Below are 19,221 nucleotides of genomic sequence, written 5' to 3' on the forward strand. Positions count from 1 at the left end.
CGGCCCCCAGGAGACCCGCCTCTCCGGGCCTTAAGGCGAGCACTCCTCCTGGGAAAAACCAGTTCCCTTCGTCTCTCTGCCCTGAGCCTCTGCAGTTCAGGAGAGGCTGAAGGGTTACTGGACCCAGGGGGAGACTCACCTGTAGGCACTGAGTCCTCAACCACCTCCGGAGCCAGAGTGGATTCACCTGGTGCCTGCTCCTGAGGATCCGGCACAGGTGTAGGCACTTCAGAATCAAGGCCCTGCCCCAGCTCAGCCGGCCCTGGAGGCGGGGACTCCTGTGCAGGCTCGGACTCCTCCGGTTCAGCCTCTGAATCGGATTCCCAGGCCATCACAGCAGAACAGCAAGAGGGATCTGGCTTCTAGGATAGCCTCTGGCTGTTCTGGCTTCTGGGATAGCCGCGCGAAGCCTCTTCAGGGCAGCAGGATGAAGGCTCCCCCTGCCCGGAAGAGGCTGTGTGTGGCTAAAGCAGAAGCCAGGGCAGCAAGCACGATCGCTGCTGCATTTCTGTCTGACCTCAGAAGATGAGGTACGTTGTGGCCCGATGAAGTGGCAAACCCGTGTCTTGGCTGTGGAACCCTTTCCTCTAACATTACATCTAGGATTCACTGATTTTCAGTCTGTAGCTGTGTTCAGCTAACACCCCGTAGTGTGGAATGGCATATCCCAGATGAAAGCTTGCCATCCCATCAGCTGTTTGTGAGAGCTTCATGTCAACATACAGTCATCCCTCGTGTTGCGTTAGGTTCATGTTGCGTCTTTTCGGCTTGCGAACACGGCAAACCCGGAAGTCCTGCACACTTCGCACATGCACAGAAGCGCTCTACCATGCTCCGAGCTTGCGCAGAAGCGCCGCTCTGGTTGCAGACTTTTTGGGGTGCGAAGGGCACCCTGGAACGGATCGTGTCCGCAACTAGAGGTACCACTGTACACCTCAGCAAGTTCATTATTAGGATATAGATTTATACCGCTCTATCAGTGAGTGGTTTCATAGAATCATAGAATCATAGAGTTGGAAGAGACCACAAGGGCCATCGAGTCCAACCCCCTGCCAAGCAGGAAACACCATCAGAGCACTCCTGACATATAGTTGTCAAGCCTCTGCTTAAAGACCTCCAAAGAAGGAGACTCCACCACACTCCTTGGCAGCAAATTCCACTGTCGAACAGCTCTTACTGTCAGGAAGTTCTTCCTAATGTTTAGGTGGAATCTTCTTTCTTGTAGTTTGGATCCATTGCTCCGTGTCCACTTCTCTGGAGCAGCAGAAAACAACCTTTCTCCCTCCTCTATGTGACATCCTTTTATATATTTGAACATGGCTATCATATCACCCCTTAACCTCCTCTTCTCCAGGCTAAACATGCCCAGCTCCCTTAGCCGTTCCTCATAAGGCATCGTTTCCAGGCCTTTGACCATTTTGGTTGCCCTCCTCTGGACACGTTCCAGTTTGTCAGTGTCCTTCTTGAACTGTGGTGCCCAGAACTGGACACAGTACTCCAGGTGAGGTCTGACCAGAGCAGAATATAGTGGCACTATTACTTCCCTTGATCTAGATGCTATACTCCTATTGATGCAGCCCAGAATTGCATTGGCTTTTTTAGCTGCCGCGTCACACTGTTGGCTCATGTCAAGTTTGTGGTCAACCAAGACTCCTAGATCCTTTTCACATGTAGTGCTCCTGCTGGTTTTTTTGTGGTGGTTTTTTTTTTGCAGCAGCTTTTTAGTAGAACAGATGAAGTAATTGGTGATAGCCGTGTGGTGACTGAGGTGGAGATGTTGGAGTGAATGGGTGGATGGAGCATTTGTGTGTATTGGCAGATGTGTGAGAGGTGTAAGAAAAGAATGGGATGAGGGATAGTTGATTAAAATAGGGACATACTATTCAACAATACTAATACTAATAATAATTTCTATTTATACTGGGTCGTCCCAGCCACTCTAGGCAGCTTCCAACACATATAAAACATAACAAAACTATACAGGGCTGCCTTCAGATGTCTTCTAAAGGTTGTACAGCTACTTATATCTTTGGCTCGGGGATCACATGGCATGGTTTATGTTCTATAATAGGGCAACCAGGAGTAGATAGGAGGCAGAAACTGGGTGTGAAGTGTTCACGTTAATGGGGGTGAGCGCTGCATATTGTGTGTTAGTCATTAAGTGGTATATGTATGTATGAAATAAATTTTAAAATGAGAATGAACAAGGAAAATTCCTAAAGAAGAAGAAATGGCTGCCTTCTCTTGGTGCATAAACATCTACTGATACTGTTAAATATCTTAAAAGTTTGAAAATAATTGCATTAAAAAGCAACTGCTGGAGCAAACATTTATTTTATTGATTTATTTGCCACATTTTATGTCGCAAGGAGCTCAAAGCAGCGCATGTTGTTTGAGAGAACAGCCGCTGGTTTTAAACTTGCTCTATTTTTGTATTTCTGCTCCGTTTGATTAAAAACACTTCAGTCTTCTGAAATATGTCAGCCTTCTGAAGGTAAGGATATGGTGGAATACAAACGGGAGAGGAGGAGAAATAAATAGCTTTAAAACGCAGCTGGAAAGGTGAACGGTGTTATCTGAAAACAGCAATTCATATGCCTCATTAATGGCAAAGAACTTTTGTTTGTCCTCTTTACCGTTTTGTAGCTGTTCTCCCACTTTTCAGCCAAAGCAAAACTTGAAATTTAGGGGAATTGATAAAGCTTAAATTGGTCTTGGTTTCTAACTGAGTCGAATGCCATTGTGTTGCATTATATTAGCATGTGCTGGTGCCTTGTTATGAAAACTATTGAAGGGCTTTGAGTAATTGCAGGCATGCTGAGACTTGTCCGTTTTCTTTGGTACTGCAGCTAGTTACTCCATATATTCACCCTGTTCCCAGGTTCCAATTTATACACTTAGCTCAAGGGGATTTGGGTAGACATTTCTAGTTTCACTATACAGTCGTACCTTGGATCCCGAACACCTTGGGAGTGGAACTTTTCGGCTCACGAACAATCAAAAACCGGAAGTGGATGTTCCGGTTTTCGAACATTCTTTTGGAAGCTGAACCATAGCTGTCAACTTACAGATTTGAAAATAAGGGACCAGCAGCCTCAAAAATAAGGGATCAGTGGCCAAAATAAGGGATTTTCGGAGCACAGGTATGTTCAAATTCTGAGCCCCTCCGAGCCAAAGGCAGAAAGCCCAGCCAGCAGCCAAACGAAGCCTCAAGCGGTGGTTCCCACAGCGCAGCAACCTGGCAAAGGGGATGCAATAAGGAAAACCACAATCACCTCTCCGCTGGGAAGCGCTGAGCAAAGGCGAGTCCCCAGGCAACGCAGCCAATTTGATCAGCACAAGGCATGCAAGCTCCACCCCCCAGTCGTTCTCAGACTCCTTATTGGGTGAGCAACGCAGCCAAACAACACAGTTGGAGCCTCCCTCCTCCCTGGCTGACAGGGAGGGAGGGAGAGGAGCTGCTTCCTTTGAAACCCGGGAAATTTAAGGGACATCATCAATAAGAGACAGCAGCGGGACACGGCGCTGGGATAAGGGACTTTCCCGCCAAATAAGGGACAGTTGACAGCTATGAGCTGAACGTCCAACGGGGAAAGCCAATCAGAAGCCGCGCTTTGGAAATCAAACGGACTTCCGGAACGGATTCTGTTCAGCTTCCGAGATATGACTGTATATTGTTTTCCCCAGCAATGGTGATTAAAAGCAGAACAAAAGAACATGAGGAAACAGACCAAAGACCCACCCAATGGCCAACCAGATGTCTATTGGGAACTCCACAAAGAGGAGGACTTGAGCACAACAATGTTCTCCTCACTTGTGCTCCCTGGGGCACAAGTCTGGGCAGCGTTTATGGAGGCCCTGGGCTGCCCAGATGACAAGACCCCGCTCCTGGCCTTGTTGATGTGGTCCAAAGAAAAGCAGTGCAATACGTTTGGCACCAGCTTGGCTGCAGGAGTTGCCAGTAGGAGGCGTACAAGGTGCCACCCAAGAAATTCCACACTGGATTTGTGTAGGGTTTACTTCTTAGCTTTTCCTTTTCCTAAAGATATCCCACAAGGAGTAGAGGTTATACCAGAAACAGTTAAATGGGGGCAGGATGAATTGTGGTTTGAAGGAAGGGTGGACTTTCCAAAAAGACTTTTTAGGACCCTGCTGCTCTCCCAATAAAAAAAAAAACATCCATATGCCTGATCAGATGGAGCAATGGGTTAACTCAAGGTTGGATTTAGGTTTGATGAGGCCCTAAGCTACAGAAGGGACGCAGGTGGCGCTGTGGGTTAAACCACAGAGCCTAGGACTTGCCAATCAGAAGGTCAGCGGTTTGAATCCCCGTGACGAGGTGAGCTCCCGTTGCTCGGTCCCAGCTCCTGCCAACCTAGCAGTTCGAAAGCACCTCCAAGTGCAAGTAGATAAATAGGTACCGCTCCGGCGGGAAGGTAAACGGCGTTTCCGTGCACTGCTCTGGTTCACCAGAAGCGGCTTAGTCATGCTGGCCACATGACCCGGAAGCTGGCTCCCTCGGCCAATAAAGCGAGATGAGCGCCGCAACCCCAGAGTCGGTCACAACTGGACCTAATGGTCAGGGTCCCTTTACCTTTACTTTAAGCTTCTGAAGGTAATGGGGCCCCTTTATATGTCCAGCTGTCCTTTGTCAACAACAAATTGTCGCTGTTTTTTGTGTTCAATATATGCTATATGGTAATTTATGGACCTAATAGGTATCTAAAGCCATTTGCACGTAACAAATAGGAGCCTACACAACACAAAACACTATTGCTGTATGTAGGTTTTATTTTATTTGCTTTTTATCTTGTATTTTGGAAATGTACATCCAGTTGTTTTTTCCTTTAAATTTTTGTGGGGCCCCCAAGAGAGTGGGGCCCTAAGCTATAGCCTGTTTAGCTTATACGTAAATCCGGCACTGGGTTAACTCCACCCTCCTTTCCTGCCATCTCCGACAACAGCGTGATTTGCAAAAGCCTGCGAACATCCCTGCTGGATTCTAATTGTTCGTGGCAGTCGGCACACGATTCCATGTGTTTGGTCACAGCAGTACCCTTTCTCTCCTTTAATCTTTGATGGATGTCGTGCTTGGATACACTGATATGGCTCGTAGCACAGGCAGTGATTCCAGGGGTGTCTTTTGTCTTCGTTCTTCAGGCATGGAGTCCTTATTGGGTCAGACAGTATTTAGTAAAGGATTCTGTTATGTACTGAGTTGAATAGGATCCAAACTGCAGCAGTCTGATTGGTCCTAGAACAATAGGATCCAAAAGGCAGCAGTCTGATTGGTCCTAGAACAATAGGATTCAGAATGCAGCAGTCTGATTGGTCCTAGAACAATGCAGCAGTATGATTGGTTGGCAGGAACCACCCAATCATGCTCCAGATAGAAGTGAATCCACAACCTGATTGGCTTACAGTAGAATTCCGGAATTAGCCAATCATGTGCAGCCCATTGTGTAAATAATGTATATAAAGCAGATACCTTGAGGGGACTTTCGTTCATTCCTCCTCACCACTATGAGCTGAATAAAGAGCATGAAATCACTTTGCGACTCTGAGTATATTTCGGATTCCCTTTCCAGCTATGTGAAACAGGGAATTCTGTTGGATGTACACCATAATGGCCAGTGCTTTTTTCCTGGGGTTACTCAGGCCTACACATAAACCCCTAAACATTTTGTGAATCTATGTTTGGCCTCATTGAGGGGCAGTATTTCAATATGAGTAGGAAAATGAGAGTACCCCTAAACATTTTTTTAAAGAAAAAAAGCACTGATTATGGCTAGTTTAATCTATCCATAGGCCAGATACTTCTAATATCAGCTTCCTTAAGTGCACAGAGTAATATTCCTCAATGGTTTGAATTCTCATTTAGAAGTCTTGTTGAAGGAAATTTATTTGTGTGAGCAAATCCATGTTACAGGCTTGAGTTGGTTTAATGCTCTCTTCTCACTTTGCATGGGAACTGAGGACATCTCAAAGCACCTTACCAAATTACAATTCCTAGGATGGTTTGGGCAAAAGAATGGCGGTTAAATGGCTTTGATATCATCTCCTGGCAAATAGAAGGGGAAGAAATGGAGGCAGTGAGAGATTTTACTTTCTTGGGTTCCATCATCACAGCAGATGGTGGCAGCAGCCACAAAATTAAAAGATGCCTGCTTCTTGGGAGAAAAGCAATGACAAACCTAGACAGCATCTTAAAAAGCAGAGACAGCACCTTGCCAACAAAGGTCCGTATAGTTAAAGCTATGGTTTTCCCAGTAGTGATGTATGGAAGTGAGAGCTGGACTATAAAGAAGGCTGATCACTGAAGAATTGATGCTTTTGAATTATGGTGCTGGAGGAGACTCTTGAGAGTCCCATGGACTGCAAGAAGATCAAACCTATCCATTCTGAAGGAAATCAGCCCTGAGTGCTCACTGGGAGGACAGATCCTGAAGCTGAGGCTCCAATATTTTGGCCACCTCAAGAGAAGAGAAGACTCCCTGGAAAAAACCCTGATGTTGGGAAAGATTGAGGGCACTAGGAGAAGGGGACAACAGAGGACAAGATGGTTGGACAGTGTTCTTTAAGCTACCAGCATGAGTTTGACCAAACTGCGGGAGGCAGTGGAAGACAGGAGTGCCTGGCGTGCCCTGGTCCATGGGGTCATGAAGAGTTGGACACGACTAAACAATAACAACAACAACAAATATATATATATATATATATATATATATATATATATATATATATATATGGGCATAGACGATATTGAAATGCCCACATGTGTGATCTATTAGATGTGCACCCCCCCTTTTTTCTATAATTAGAAATAACCTTCTAATTCCTGAATACAATTCGGCTGTGCTCTCTTACCTGTTTGCGTCCATATGCCAAGATGGCTCGCACCAGATCTTGGAGGGTGTGAAGCTCTATGTGTATTTTCTGGCTTTTGCTTCTAAGTCTTCGCCGCGTCTTCCTTATTCCTTTCAGCTTCCTTGATGGTTTGGCTAGATCTTCTGAATAGAGAAGTAACGCGCCTGTTCTTGTGCTGTAGGTTTTAGGAAGACACAGTCCGCAGTCTCCCTCCAGGTCATGATAGTCGTGGAAACCGGTTTCAAGGCACTGCCAGTTCAAATAATCCTAACATGTAAAAAATAAATAAATGCATTATTAATTTATATATCGCTTAATGGCAAAACAGGCCTCTAAGCACTTTTACAAAGCATAAAGCGTGTTCTCCCTAACAGAGAGCACGTGTTGCGGTGGGGGCCGACAGTCCACCCCACTGTTGCTGGGTAGAAGTTTGAGACCCAGGCAGGGATTGGGAAAATCGGGTCTCTGGGTTGATTTCCTTGTTGCCAATTTGGAGGAGGGGTCAGAGGTTTAAATACTGGACGCCCAACCTTGGGCGTCCTCTTGGCTGCTTGCATCGGATCACCCGCCCACCCTCCCTGAATTGGGGGGCTTGTTTGCTTTGACCTTGCTATGCCTGTCATGGGGTCGTCTGCTTTGAGGCAGGGGCCTGGTAGGAATTTTGTCCATTTGGCTGATTGGCTGTTGCCATTTGGTTTTTGCCTACTGCGTAGCAAATCGTCACAACTTGTAAGGTTGGCGGTTAGGCATTGGTTAAAATTGGTTGGTGGAGGGGTAAGTGCCTACCCCTCCAATGCTGGTGCCACAAGGGAATTCTGTTAAAGGAATCCAGGGGCTTGCCATCCTTTTCGTCCAAGTCCCTGGCATCGGACTTGGGCCGTGCAAGCCCCCAGGAGCATGAGGGTGAGAAGTGAGGGACTGATGCCCAGCTTCATTTCTCCCCAATATTTGTTTCCCTGACTGGCTTCCGCTGGAATCCGGAAGTCAGTTCTGTCCCTGGGGCAAGGACAGATAGTCGTAACCAATGCCTAAGCAACCACTCACATGTGTGTATTCAAATAAAGTTGTGGCCAAAATCATGCCAGAAACCTTAAACCAAAATTGATGTGTGATGTGTGAGTTATTGGGGTGGCCGGGGGACCGCGACACGCAAAAACCAGTTACACAAACATTTAAACATAAGCACCCATAATTAAAATAAAGCCAACCCCCGATCTGTGCGGAGGTTGCGTTCCGGGTCATTGTGCACTATCACACGCAATTGAAACACCCCCTTCTGCCCCACCCCTGTCCTTTTAGCAACGTCTTTTATGACAATTCTGGGTTCAGCGCTGCATACATGTGCACAATTGTGCACATATTGATTGCGCCTATAATGGCGGTTGCCTGTACACAATAGAATAATCTCATCAAAACGTTAAAATATAAATATGGGCATTAAGAAGGGAAACTCCACAAGGTTTCCTACTTCTGCACATGCAGCTGGCATGCTCACCGCTCACTGCTCACTTCTCATCCACTACAGTACCCCTGCTTCTTTTTGAAGCCTAGTAAACAGGGCATTAAGGACGCTGGTGGCGCTGTGGTCTAAACCACAGAGCCTAGGGCTTGCCGATCAGAAGGTCGGCGGTTCGAATCCCCGCAACAGGGTGAGCGCCCGTTGCTCGGTCCCTGCTCCTGCCCACCTAGCAGTTCGAAAGCATGTCAAAGTGCAAGTAGATATATAGGTACTGCTCCGGCAGGAAGGCAAACGGCGTTTCGTGCGCTGCTCTGGTTTGCCAGAAGCGGCTTAGTCATGCTGGCCACATGACCCAAAAGCTGTATGCCGGCTCCCTTGGCCAATAAAGCAAGATGAGTGCGGCAACCCCAGAGTCAGGGGTCTCTTTACCTTTACTTTTACACATGGCCTTAGCCACAATCCACTGGTATCCTGTAGCTTGAGAAATAATGTCCTCCTATTTGATGTGCGTACCCTCTTACAATAGCCATGGTGTCACTGAGGCCCCTTTGCTTCATGTATTTTCTGGTTCTTCTCAAACTAAACCAATTCTGTTTCATTAATACAGTAGCTGTTGTGGAATTATGTGGGTGACGTTGTGGAGGAATTGTATAATGTGCTCCTTGAGCTGGACTTCTTTTAAACTTTCTACAGCTCAGTGCACGTCATCTTGCTTCTAAATACAGTCGTACCTTGGAAGTCAAACGGAATCCGTTCCGGAAGTCCGTTTGACTTCCAAAATGTTCGAAAATCTAATTGTGGCTTCTGATTGCAGCCAGTCAGAAGCAGCGGAAGCCCTGTCGGATGTTCGGATTCTGAAAGAACGTTCACTGTTAAGTTGTGGGTGAACATATCAGACGACACAGCAATTCTTCAAACAGCTCTTGTTTATTCACAGGTCAGAACAGAACTGAATTGAAGGGTTCAGCCAGCCTGCTTATATAGAGCTCCAGTACAACGTAACTGTAACAACTTTCTGTAACTATCCAATCACTGAACGTCACTTTCGATCCCTTATTTGCATATGTGGACCTGAACTATCTACAGTATCCCCCTGCTGGCCCAGGGTGAGAACTTCAGTACATAACATTCACAAACTGGAACAATCACTTCTGGGTTTGCGGCATTCGGGAGCCAAAACGTCCGAGTCCCAGGGTGTTCAGGATCCAAGGTACGACTGTATTTGAGATGAGGAGGGAACAGCAGCAACCTTGTTCCCCGTTACGAAACACCATAAAATACTGGTACCTTTCCCAACCCTCCTTATTACATTATGAGGGCTTTACAGGGCAGCATGATTGATCTCGTGTGAAGCATAAACACGGTACGCAAACCAGAGAAGCCTCCAGAACCTACTGCAGAAAAAAAGGACCTGCAACATTTGTCACAAGTGAATCCATCAATTTTTGCACACAGAGACTTGAGTGCAAAAAGAAAAAGTATTGCACACCAGCTCTGCGAAACGATTCCACAACACAAAATGGTTTCCCTGGTCTTTGTATTCTTACAGCTTCCCCCTTAGAAAAAAGGTTTCTCCAATAATCTTATTACAGGACCCTGTGTCACAATGTTGGCAGCTGCTGTCTGATAATAATAATAAAAAAAACCCTGCATGGTTAAAGAGAATTGATCTCTGTTATGTTTCTGAATATTTTTAGACGGAGATGGTTCACCATGCAAACTATCTGAATAAGGTGCAATGTATTTGAGGAGTCTGAAAAGAAAACATTCATACCATAAATATATTCAGGTACTCGCATGAATGCCACATGTGACTGAGAGCTAGCCTTACAACCAATTAACTACATGAAGGAATTGGGAAGGTTCTGACTTCTAGCAATTAAGCCGCTCTGTCACACACACACACACACACACACACACACACACACACACACACACACTGAATTGATCATTGGAAGTGGATTCACGTGATGGGCTCAGCATCCTCTGGGAGCAGCTGGAAGTCAGCGAAGGCGAGGCCTTTCCTGTGGCTTCCGCATGATGAAGCGGTCATGAGATCAAGGCCTCAGAAACACGGGTTATACTGTATTTCAGCCTCGACAGGGGACTACTGTAATCCTCCAGCATCGACCGACATGGACTGTAGAGAAAGTCTTGGGGCGGAACCATGTGATGAGTTGCCACTAAAGTAGGCTTGCGACCTTAACAAAGAGGGCAGTCTCTTTCTGAAGAGCTGCCTGGTCCAAGTCCAATTTAAAGATAAAAAGGGGCCTTGAAGTTGCCCACCAACAGTTAGCACCCAGACAGCAAGCTAAGCGGCCACAGCGGCGAGATGTATTGTATTTCTATTTGAAGTCGAGTAATTATCTTTATGCTCACTGGAAGGACAGATCCTGAAGCTGAGGCTCCAATACTTTGGCCACTTCATGAGAAGAAAAGACTCCCTGGAAAAGACCCTGATGTTGGGAAAGATGGAGGGCACAAGGAGAAAGGGACAACAGAGGACAAGATGGTTGGATAGTGCTCTCGAAGCTACCAGCATGAGTTTGACCAAGCTGTGGGAGGCAGTGGAAGACAGGAGTGCCTGGTGTGCTCTGGTCCAGGGGGTCACGAAGAGTCGGACACAACTAAATGACTAAACAACAACAACAATTATCTTTACATTTGCATCTGCATATATATATATATATATATATATATATGGATGCGGGTGGCGCTGTGGGTTAAACCACAGAGCCTAGGACTTGCCGATCAGAAGGTTGGTGGTTCAAATCCCCGCGACGGGGTGAGCTCCCGTTGCTCGGTCCCTGCTCCTGCCAACCTAGCAGTTTGAAAGCACGTCAAAGTGCAAGTAGATAAATAGGTACCGCTCCGGCGGGAAGGTAAATGGCGTTTCCGTGGGCTGCTCTGGTTCACCAGAAGCGGCTTAGTCATGCTGGCCACATGACCCGGAAGCTGTACGCTGGCTCCCTCGGCCAATAAAGCGAGATGAGCGCCGCAACCCCAGAATCGGTCATGACTGGACCTAATGGTCAGGGGTCCCTTTACCTTTTAATCTTAGCTGCAACAAATTGTGTACATGTGGGGGAGGATTCATAGGCAAAACACCTCTTTTAACACTGGTTAAGGAGGGCAGATAGAAAATAACTGCACCACGATTTCAGCATTAGCAGCTAAGTGTCTACATCGCAACCTGGGGACAAGGACTCACCTCTGGATTGAAATACACCTCCAGCTTCTCCTCTTTCTTTCGGACCACTTGCCCAGTGCCACGACTTAATATAGACAGGTGCGACATTTTAGAACGAGTGCGTATGTGTACGACTTCAGTAGCTTTTTCCTTTGCTCCTATCCATTTTAGGAGATCCTCATCTAAGCAGAATGCTGGGCAACACTGTTTAGGCTTGGCTCATTTTAATGGCATGCATTATTCCGTAAACTTGCTCTGCATCCAGGTACGGATAACATCCACAGAAAAGCCCACTTCAAGCTGAGTCCTCTTGTCGTTTTCACTTTTCTGGGTGTGACTTTTTCGACTGCCTATCCTGTGTCCGTTCCTTCCGTTCTGGTTGGTCCGAGGATTTGTGAAACGCCACCATAATCCCGATTGCGCTCTGAGGTTGTTTCTGCGTTGCTATGGCAGCAAAAGGAAATTAAGTTGTTGAAAGCAGCAAGAGGGAAGGTCAGGGAAGGGAGAGAAAGAAAGCCAGAGAGCAGATTTCGAAAGGATCAGACTCAGATTTCGAGGGTGGGTTTCCCTGCAAATGTCCCCCAACTGTGAGAGTAACATTATCCTTCACCGAACTTCTTTCATTCTCTCCCTGCCTCCCCCCATAATTTTAATATTGCAGTAATTTTCCCTTTTAAGAAAAAAATGGAGCAGTCTACTGCATGATCTGTAACTGATAATCATTTGGAGAAGGGGTTCATTCTGCATCTGAAGATCTGTCACTACAGTGGTACCTCAGGTTAAGTACTTAATTCGTTCCGGAGCTCCGTTCTTAACCTGAAACTGTTCTTGACCAGAAACACCACTTTAGCTAATGGGGCCTCCTGCTGCTGCCGCGCCACCGGAGCACAATTTCTGTTCTCATCCTGAAGCAAAGTTCTTAACCTGAAGCACTATTTCTGGGTTAGCGGAGTCTGTAATCTGAAGCGTATGTAACCCAAGGTACCACTCTGGTCCACTTCCTAGTGCATTTTTTAAAAGTTGTGCAAAATGTGTTGCCTCAGGTTTGTTTGTGATTCATCTGAACTGAAATCTCTTGATATTCCTGTTCGTTGTCCTGATATTAAATGCTCCTCCATTCCACCTTGATTGTTGGAGCCTTTGTAATACTCCACGATCAGCATTTGTCACTGGTAGTACATCTGGTGGTAGTGGGGACATACCTCATGCTCCTTCTTGGATAGTTTGCCCATCCTGCACTCAGCTCTCACCTGTGGCTCCTAGAAGCTGTCACATGCAAGAGTGGCCACAATCCCAGGTACAGCTTCAACTGGCTGGCTAGACCAGGTGAGGGTAGGTGATGGAACGTCTCCACCCCCATCGTTCTACCCGGACACTGAGGTCCAGCACCAAGGGCCTTCTGGCGGTTCCCTCACTGCGAGAAGCCAAGTTACAGGGAACCAGGCAGAGGGCCTTCTTGGTAGTGGCGCCCGCCCTGTGGAACGCCCTCCCACCAGATGTCAAAGAGAACAACAACTACCAGACTTTTAGAAGACATCTGAAGGCAGCCCTGTTTAGGGAAGCTTTTAATGTTTGATGTATTACAGTATTTTAATTATTATTTTTTTGGAAGCCACCCAGAGTGGCTGGGGAAGCCTAGCCAGATGGGCGGGGTATAAATAATAAATTGAAATTGAAATTGATGGGTGTCGACCCATCGGTGAGTTAGGGACTTCCCCTGCATGTGAAGACAAGGCTCTGGCAGATGTGACCAAGAGTGGGTCCTATGGTCCAGAAGGAGGTTTCTGCATGAGCTATAGAGGGAAATGAGGGGCAGATGGGCTTGTCAACCAGGGAAGGGAACTCATCTAGATGGAAAGCTCTGATCCTAAATCTCGGCTTCCTTGAGGGATATCTTCAGGAGAAGAAAATGCCAAGGCGTAAACTCTACACCAATCCGGAGTGGAGAGCAGCCTGGATATCTCCGTCCGGCAACTCCCGCAGCCAAGCTGGTGCCAAACATATTGCTCTGCTTTCCTTTGAACCACATCAGTGAAGCCAAGAATCCGGTTGTCTGGGATGGTACTTAACCCCTGTTAAATAGCAAAGATTTATCACAATAGTGATAATCTCTGCTGGAAATGTAAAGAAAAAGAAGGTACCTTTTTTCATATGTGGTGGACCTGCCCCAAGGTGAAAGACTTCTGGGAGAAGATTTATAATGAACTGAAAAAAATGTTGAAATATCCATTTACTAAGAAACCAGAGGCCTTCCTTCTTGGAATTACAGGTTTGGAATTGCCCAAGAAAGATGTCAAATTATTTTTGTATGCCACAACTGCAGCAAGAATTTTGTTAGCTAAGAATTGAAAAACACAAGAAGTCCCAACAGTGGAGGAATGGCAGATGAAGAAGATGGATTTTTCAGAGCTGGCCGACCTGACTGGAAGAGTCCGCAACCAGAAGGAGGAGGAGTACCAGGAAGAATGGATGGAATTTAAAGATTATTTAGCTAAATATGTTAAGATAACTTAATTGGAAAAGCTTGCAAATAATAGGCTTAGGATTTAGATATGTAAGGATAGGATTTTGATGTTTAAAGCTAAATTAGAAAGAATGAAAGATGTTAAGTGATCAAGTTAATTTTTTGAGAAAATCAATTTTGGAAAACTGTTAAAATGATATGTAATGAAATTCAACCAAGGGGATTTGAGGAAATCACTTAATAATGTTACCAAGATTCAGACAGGATGTGTGTATGTTTATTTGTCTATTTGTTTTAAATTTTTGGAAAATCAATAAAAAATTTTTGAAAAAGAAAGAAAGAATCTGGTTGTTTGAGCAGCCCAGGACCTCCATACACACTGCTCAGACTTGGGCCCCAGGGAGGTCACACTGGTGCAGCTAATACAGCAATTTGACTTCACCTCTGGAGGCACATTGTTTCTCGAGACATATGTATACCAACAGGGAGCATGTGGCGCTGTGGTCTAAACCACCGAGCCTCTTGGGCTTGGCGATCGGAAGGTTGGCGGTTCGAATCCCTGCGACAGGGTGAGCTCCCATTGCTCTGTCCCAGCTCCTGCCAACCTAGCAGTTCAAAAGCACGTCAAAGTGCAAGTAGATAAATAGGTACCACTCCGGCGGGAAGGTAAATGGAGTTTCCGTGCCCTGCTCTGGTTCGCCAGAAGCAGCTTAGTCATGCTGGTCACATGACTCGGAAGCTGTACACCGGCTCCCTTGGCCAATAAAGCGAGATGAGCGCCGCAACCCCAGAGTCGGCCACGACTGGACCTAATGGTCATGGGCCCCTTTACTTTTTTATCTTAGCTGCAACAAATTGTGTACATGTGGGGGAGGATTCATACAGGGTGAGCTCCCGTTGCTCTGTCCCAGCTCCTGCCAACCTAGCAGTTCGAAAGCACACCAGTGCAAGTAGATAAATAGGTATTGCTGTGGCGGGAAGGTAAACGGTGTTTCTGTGTGCTCTGGTTTCCATCACGGTGTCCCGTTGCGCCAGAAGCGGTTTAGTCACTCTGGCCACATGACCTGGAAAGCTGTCTGCGGACAAAGGCCAGTTCCCTCGGCCTGAAACAAGATGAGTGCCACAACCCCATAGTCACCTTTGACTGGATTTAACCATCCAGGGGTCTTTTACCTTTTTACCTTATACCAACAAACTAACTTCAAACAAACTGACTTTCATTTGTGGACCAAAAACAGGTTGGGAGCAACTGCAGGGGGAAATCAGTAGCTGGGGGCGGGGGGAGTGTTAAGCTGAAGTTGTGTAAATGAGCAATATACTTATTTATATGTTGGCCTATTAAGCTAAAATCACCCAAATGAGATATTTCATTTAATTTGCAGAGTCAGCAAGGGCACATGTAGAGACTGTGATGTAATCACCTGAGTTGGATCACAGGATCCAGCTGCTGGGTTTCCCATCATGCAAAGGATACTACAGTAGTACCTCGGGTTACATACGCTTCAGGTTACATACGCTTCAGGTTACAGACTCCGTTAACCCAGAAATATTGCTTCAGGTTAAGAACTTCGCTTCAGGATGAGAACAGAAATTGTGCTCCGGCGGTGCGGCAGCAGCAGGAGGCCCCATTAGCTTAAGTGGTGCTTCAGGTTAAGAACAGTTTCAGGTTAAGTATGGACCTCCAGAACGAATTAAGTACTTAACCCAGGTACCACTGTAACAGCTGAGAGTGTGACTAAGGATTTGGAACTCAGTGGGACCTCAGAATATAACTAAAATAAACTGCACACATTAGCAAAATAAATAAATGTTGTTTTCAATTTATACCGTTTGTATGTCTCTAATATTCTTTTTCTTTCCCCCCAGAAGAAACTGTGTTGAAAATCCTCATTTTAGGACAGGATTAGATCCTTTCCTCCTGGGTTTTCTTCCGACGCTAAGTTGTCCCGAGAATTCAATTCGAACAGGCAGGGGGAGCAAGCATTGAGGAGGGCGGCAAGGAGTGTTCTGCTTATACTATACGGGTGTATTCGCTGCAGAAACCGGTAAAGTCTGTCAAGTGCTCTTGAGCATCAATCTTCTGAAAGTGCCCCCCTGCTGCCACGTACAAAGTTATACAGCAGGCTACTTTCAGCTAGATTTTGGTAGAGTGCCTTTCACGCAACATGTCCTCGGAGTGCTTTTCAAAACACAAACAGCAATAGAAAATGTACAAAACAAATAAGCGTTCAAACAGGCGATCTGGTTTCCCAAGCAGACCGAAAGAAGCTTTTCAAAGCCAGGCATTAGGAAAGGATTAGAACTCCCAAGTTTGATGTGCTCAAAACGGGGTGAGCTTATATACGCTTGTGGGCAAAGGCTGGAGAGTCACAAAGTGGTCCCAGATCAGCATAATATGGACTTGTTGTCGTTTAGTCGTGTCTGACTCTTCATGACCCCATGGACCAGAGCACGCCAGGCACTCCTGTCTTCCACTGCCACCCGCAGTTTGGTCAAACTCATGCTGGTAGCTTCGAGAACACTGTCCAACCATCTTGTCCTCTGTCGTCCCCTTCTCCTTGTGCCCTCCATCTTTCCCAACATCAGGGTCTTTTCCAGGGAGTCTTTTCTTCTCATGAGGTGGCCAAAGTATTGGAACCTCAGCTTCAGGATCTGTCCTTCCAGTGAGCACTCAGGGCTGATTTCCTTCAGAATGGATCAGTTTGATCTTTTTGCAGTCCATGGGACTCTCAAGAGTCTCCTCCAGCACCAGAATTCAAAAGCATCAATTCTTTGGCGATCAGCCTTCTTTATGGTCCAGCTCTCACTTCCATACATCACTACTGGGAAAACCATAGCTCTAACTATACAGGCCTTTGTTGGCAAGGTGATGTCTCTGTTTTGTAAGATGCTGTCTAGGTTTGTTATTGCTTTTCTCCCAAGAAGCAGGCGTCTTTTAATTTCGTGGCTGCTGTCACCATCTGCAGTGATCATGGAGCCCAAGAAAGTAAAATCTCTCACTGCCTCCATTTCTTCCCCTTCTATTTGCCAGGAGGTGATGGGACCAGTGGCCATGATCATTATTAATCCTTTCCTGGCTTTTTGCTAAAAGAGGCTCACCTAATGTATTTTTTAAAAATATTGCATTTCAACTGAGAGCGTATTCGGCAGTTAGGGTGTTCGCTTTGGCAGCGGCTGCAAAATACCTTGGGCATGTCTGTCACCGTGCGCTACTTATATAAATAGCAAAGGTCATAAAGTCCGCGCAGCCACAAAATAAATATTGCAGATGCACCGCCACATTCCACCTCTGAACTCTCACACTTGGCACCTGAAGACACCGCTGTGTAAATTGCTTCTCTTTCAACAGTTCTATTCTTTCAAGTGAATATTAGCTCCGGCGAAAGTTGCTGAGTTGATATCCTTGGAGATGATGGCTCCGGCTCTGTACACAAATTAGTTTTAGCAAAATGCATGCGCAGCGCAGCGCTACCAGCCGAAATGTCTGAACCGCATTTATCAAGTTGCGGGGGGCGGGGGGGGGAGGGAGGAAAGAGAGTCGCTTTGCTCGCGTCAAAGGACTTCTTCTGAGGCTGTCAGTGTGGAAGCCAATTAGCGCCAGTTATGGCAGTGTGGTGTTTTCGTGCAAAATAAATAAATATGTTGTGGGCATAGGATGTCTTCTATTTCATCCCCAATTGCCAGGTTAAGCAGGTATCAGGCAGGGCTGCTGAGATTTTAAATAACTGTAAGTTGCGCCATTCCCAGTAGTGATGTATGGAAGTGAGAACTGGACCATAAAGAAGGCTGATCGCTGAAGAATTGATGCTTTTGAATTCTGGTGTTGGTGGAGACTCTTGAGAGTCCCATGGACTGCACGAAGATCAAACTTATCCATTCTGAAGAAATCAGCCCTGAGTGCTCACTGGAAGGACAGATCCTGAAGCTGAGGCTCCAATACTTTGGCCACCTCATGAGAAGAGACGACTCCCTGGAAAAGACCCTGATGTTGGGAAAGATGGAGGGCACACGGAGAAGGGGACGACAGAGGACGAGATGGTTGGACAGTGTTCTCGAAGCTACCAGCATGAGTTTGACCAAACTGCGGGAGGCAGTGGAAGACAGGAGTGCCTGGTGTGCTCTGGTCCATGGGGTCACAAAGAGTCGGACACGACTAAACAACAACAAAAAGTTGCGCCAACTAGTGAGATAACTGACAAAGGCTCTTCCTCAATCCCAACCACATTATCCGACGCTAGAACTGGTAAAAGGAAGGAAGGGCCTTCATGGTGGTAGAAGCCAGACTCTGCAATTCTCTCCCCCGGGCAATGCAAGACAAAAGATGTGGCCTAGATTAGAACCAAATTTTCATAAATATCCTATGAACTGAAAGCTTACTGAAGACATTTGGGTTCCAAAGAACATTTGCAAACTGGAACACTGACTTCTGGGTTTGCGGCGTTCGAGAGCCAAAACGTTTGAGTTGCAAGGCTTTCGACTTACAAGGTATGACTGTGTTTAGCTGTTATCTTCCTTGCTTTTGTGAACTGTACTGGGTGACCTCCAAGCTCTCATCCAACGAAAAAATCAGAATTACATTAGGTGAGAATGGAATAAGGATGGAAAAACATTCTGAACAGCAAATTGGTGCTATATAAATGATGAACAATAATACTTTTTGTGCATAATTTCATAGATGGTAGATAAAATATTGCTGCTGTGTGGCTAAATATGATCATGTTTTAAGTCTGCATCCTCAGAGGCAAATTACTAATTATTGAGTAGGCCTGTTTATAATTTGTGGTTTCATCCATGTTATACAGAGACTACAGAAACTTATGAAGCATATATTGGGGAAAAGGATTCCACAAGATGCAATAAAGCTCTGTTCCTGCCCTTAAAAAAAGTTAATTACATCAATTATGAATACGATAATGCTCCTTTTAAGCATTTTGAATACTAAATTAGTGTCATGTGTACATATGTTTAGAAAACTGCCATCAGGGGCGGGGTGGGAACGTCAATTTACAAAGCTGTAGCTGGGTCCAAGGCAGGGAGTCGGGTGGGGTCAGGAACTCTGGCAGAAGAACAGGACAGGGTGCAGGCAGAAACAGGCTACCAACAATGTTGCTCCCACAACCTGGGACTGGGGCTGACTGGCTTTTATCTGCCCCGAGGCATAGGGCGGCCCCGGTCCACAGGTGACTCGCATCTCCTGGCCTGGAGGTGAGCACTCCTCCTGCGGGAACTCAGTTCCCTCTG

At 46.1% G+C, this 19,221-nt stretch overlaps 1 protein-coding gene across 1 annotated transcript in view; it reads right to left on the reverse strand.

Moving 5' to 3' along the window:
• KIAA2012 overlaps window positions 1–12,071 on the reverse strand; it is a 93,944-nt gene extending 81,873 nt beyond the window's left edge. The window contains exons 1-2 of the mRNA XM_083626689.1: window positions 11,538–12,071; window positions 6,868–7,134 (exon numbers count right to left, since the gene is read on the reverse strand). Of these exons, the coding sequence (XP_083482815.1) occupies window positions 6,868–7,134; window positions 11,538–11,624 (354 nt within the window). The 5' untranslated portion in view covers window positions 11,625–12,071. The remainder of the gene's footprint in view (window positions 1–6,867; window positions 7,135–11,537) is intronic.
• Window positions 12,072–19,221: the final 7,150 nt, after the last annotated feature.

The sequence above is a fragment of the Podarcis filfolensis genome, assembly GCF_964270895.1.
Source record: "Podarcis filfolensis genome assembly, chromosome: 1".
In the NCBI taxonomy this organism is placed as follows: domain Eukaryota; kingdom Metazoa; phylum Chordata; class Lepidosauria; order Squamata; family Lacertidae; genus Podarcis; species Podarcis filfolensis.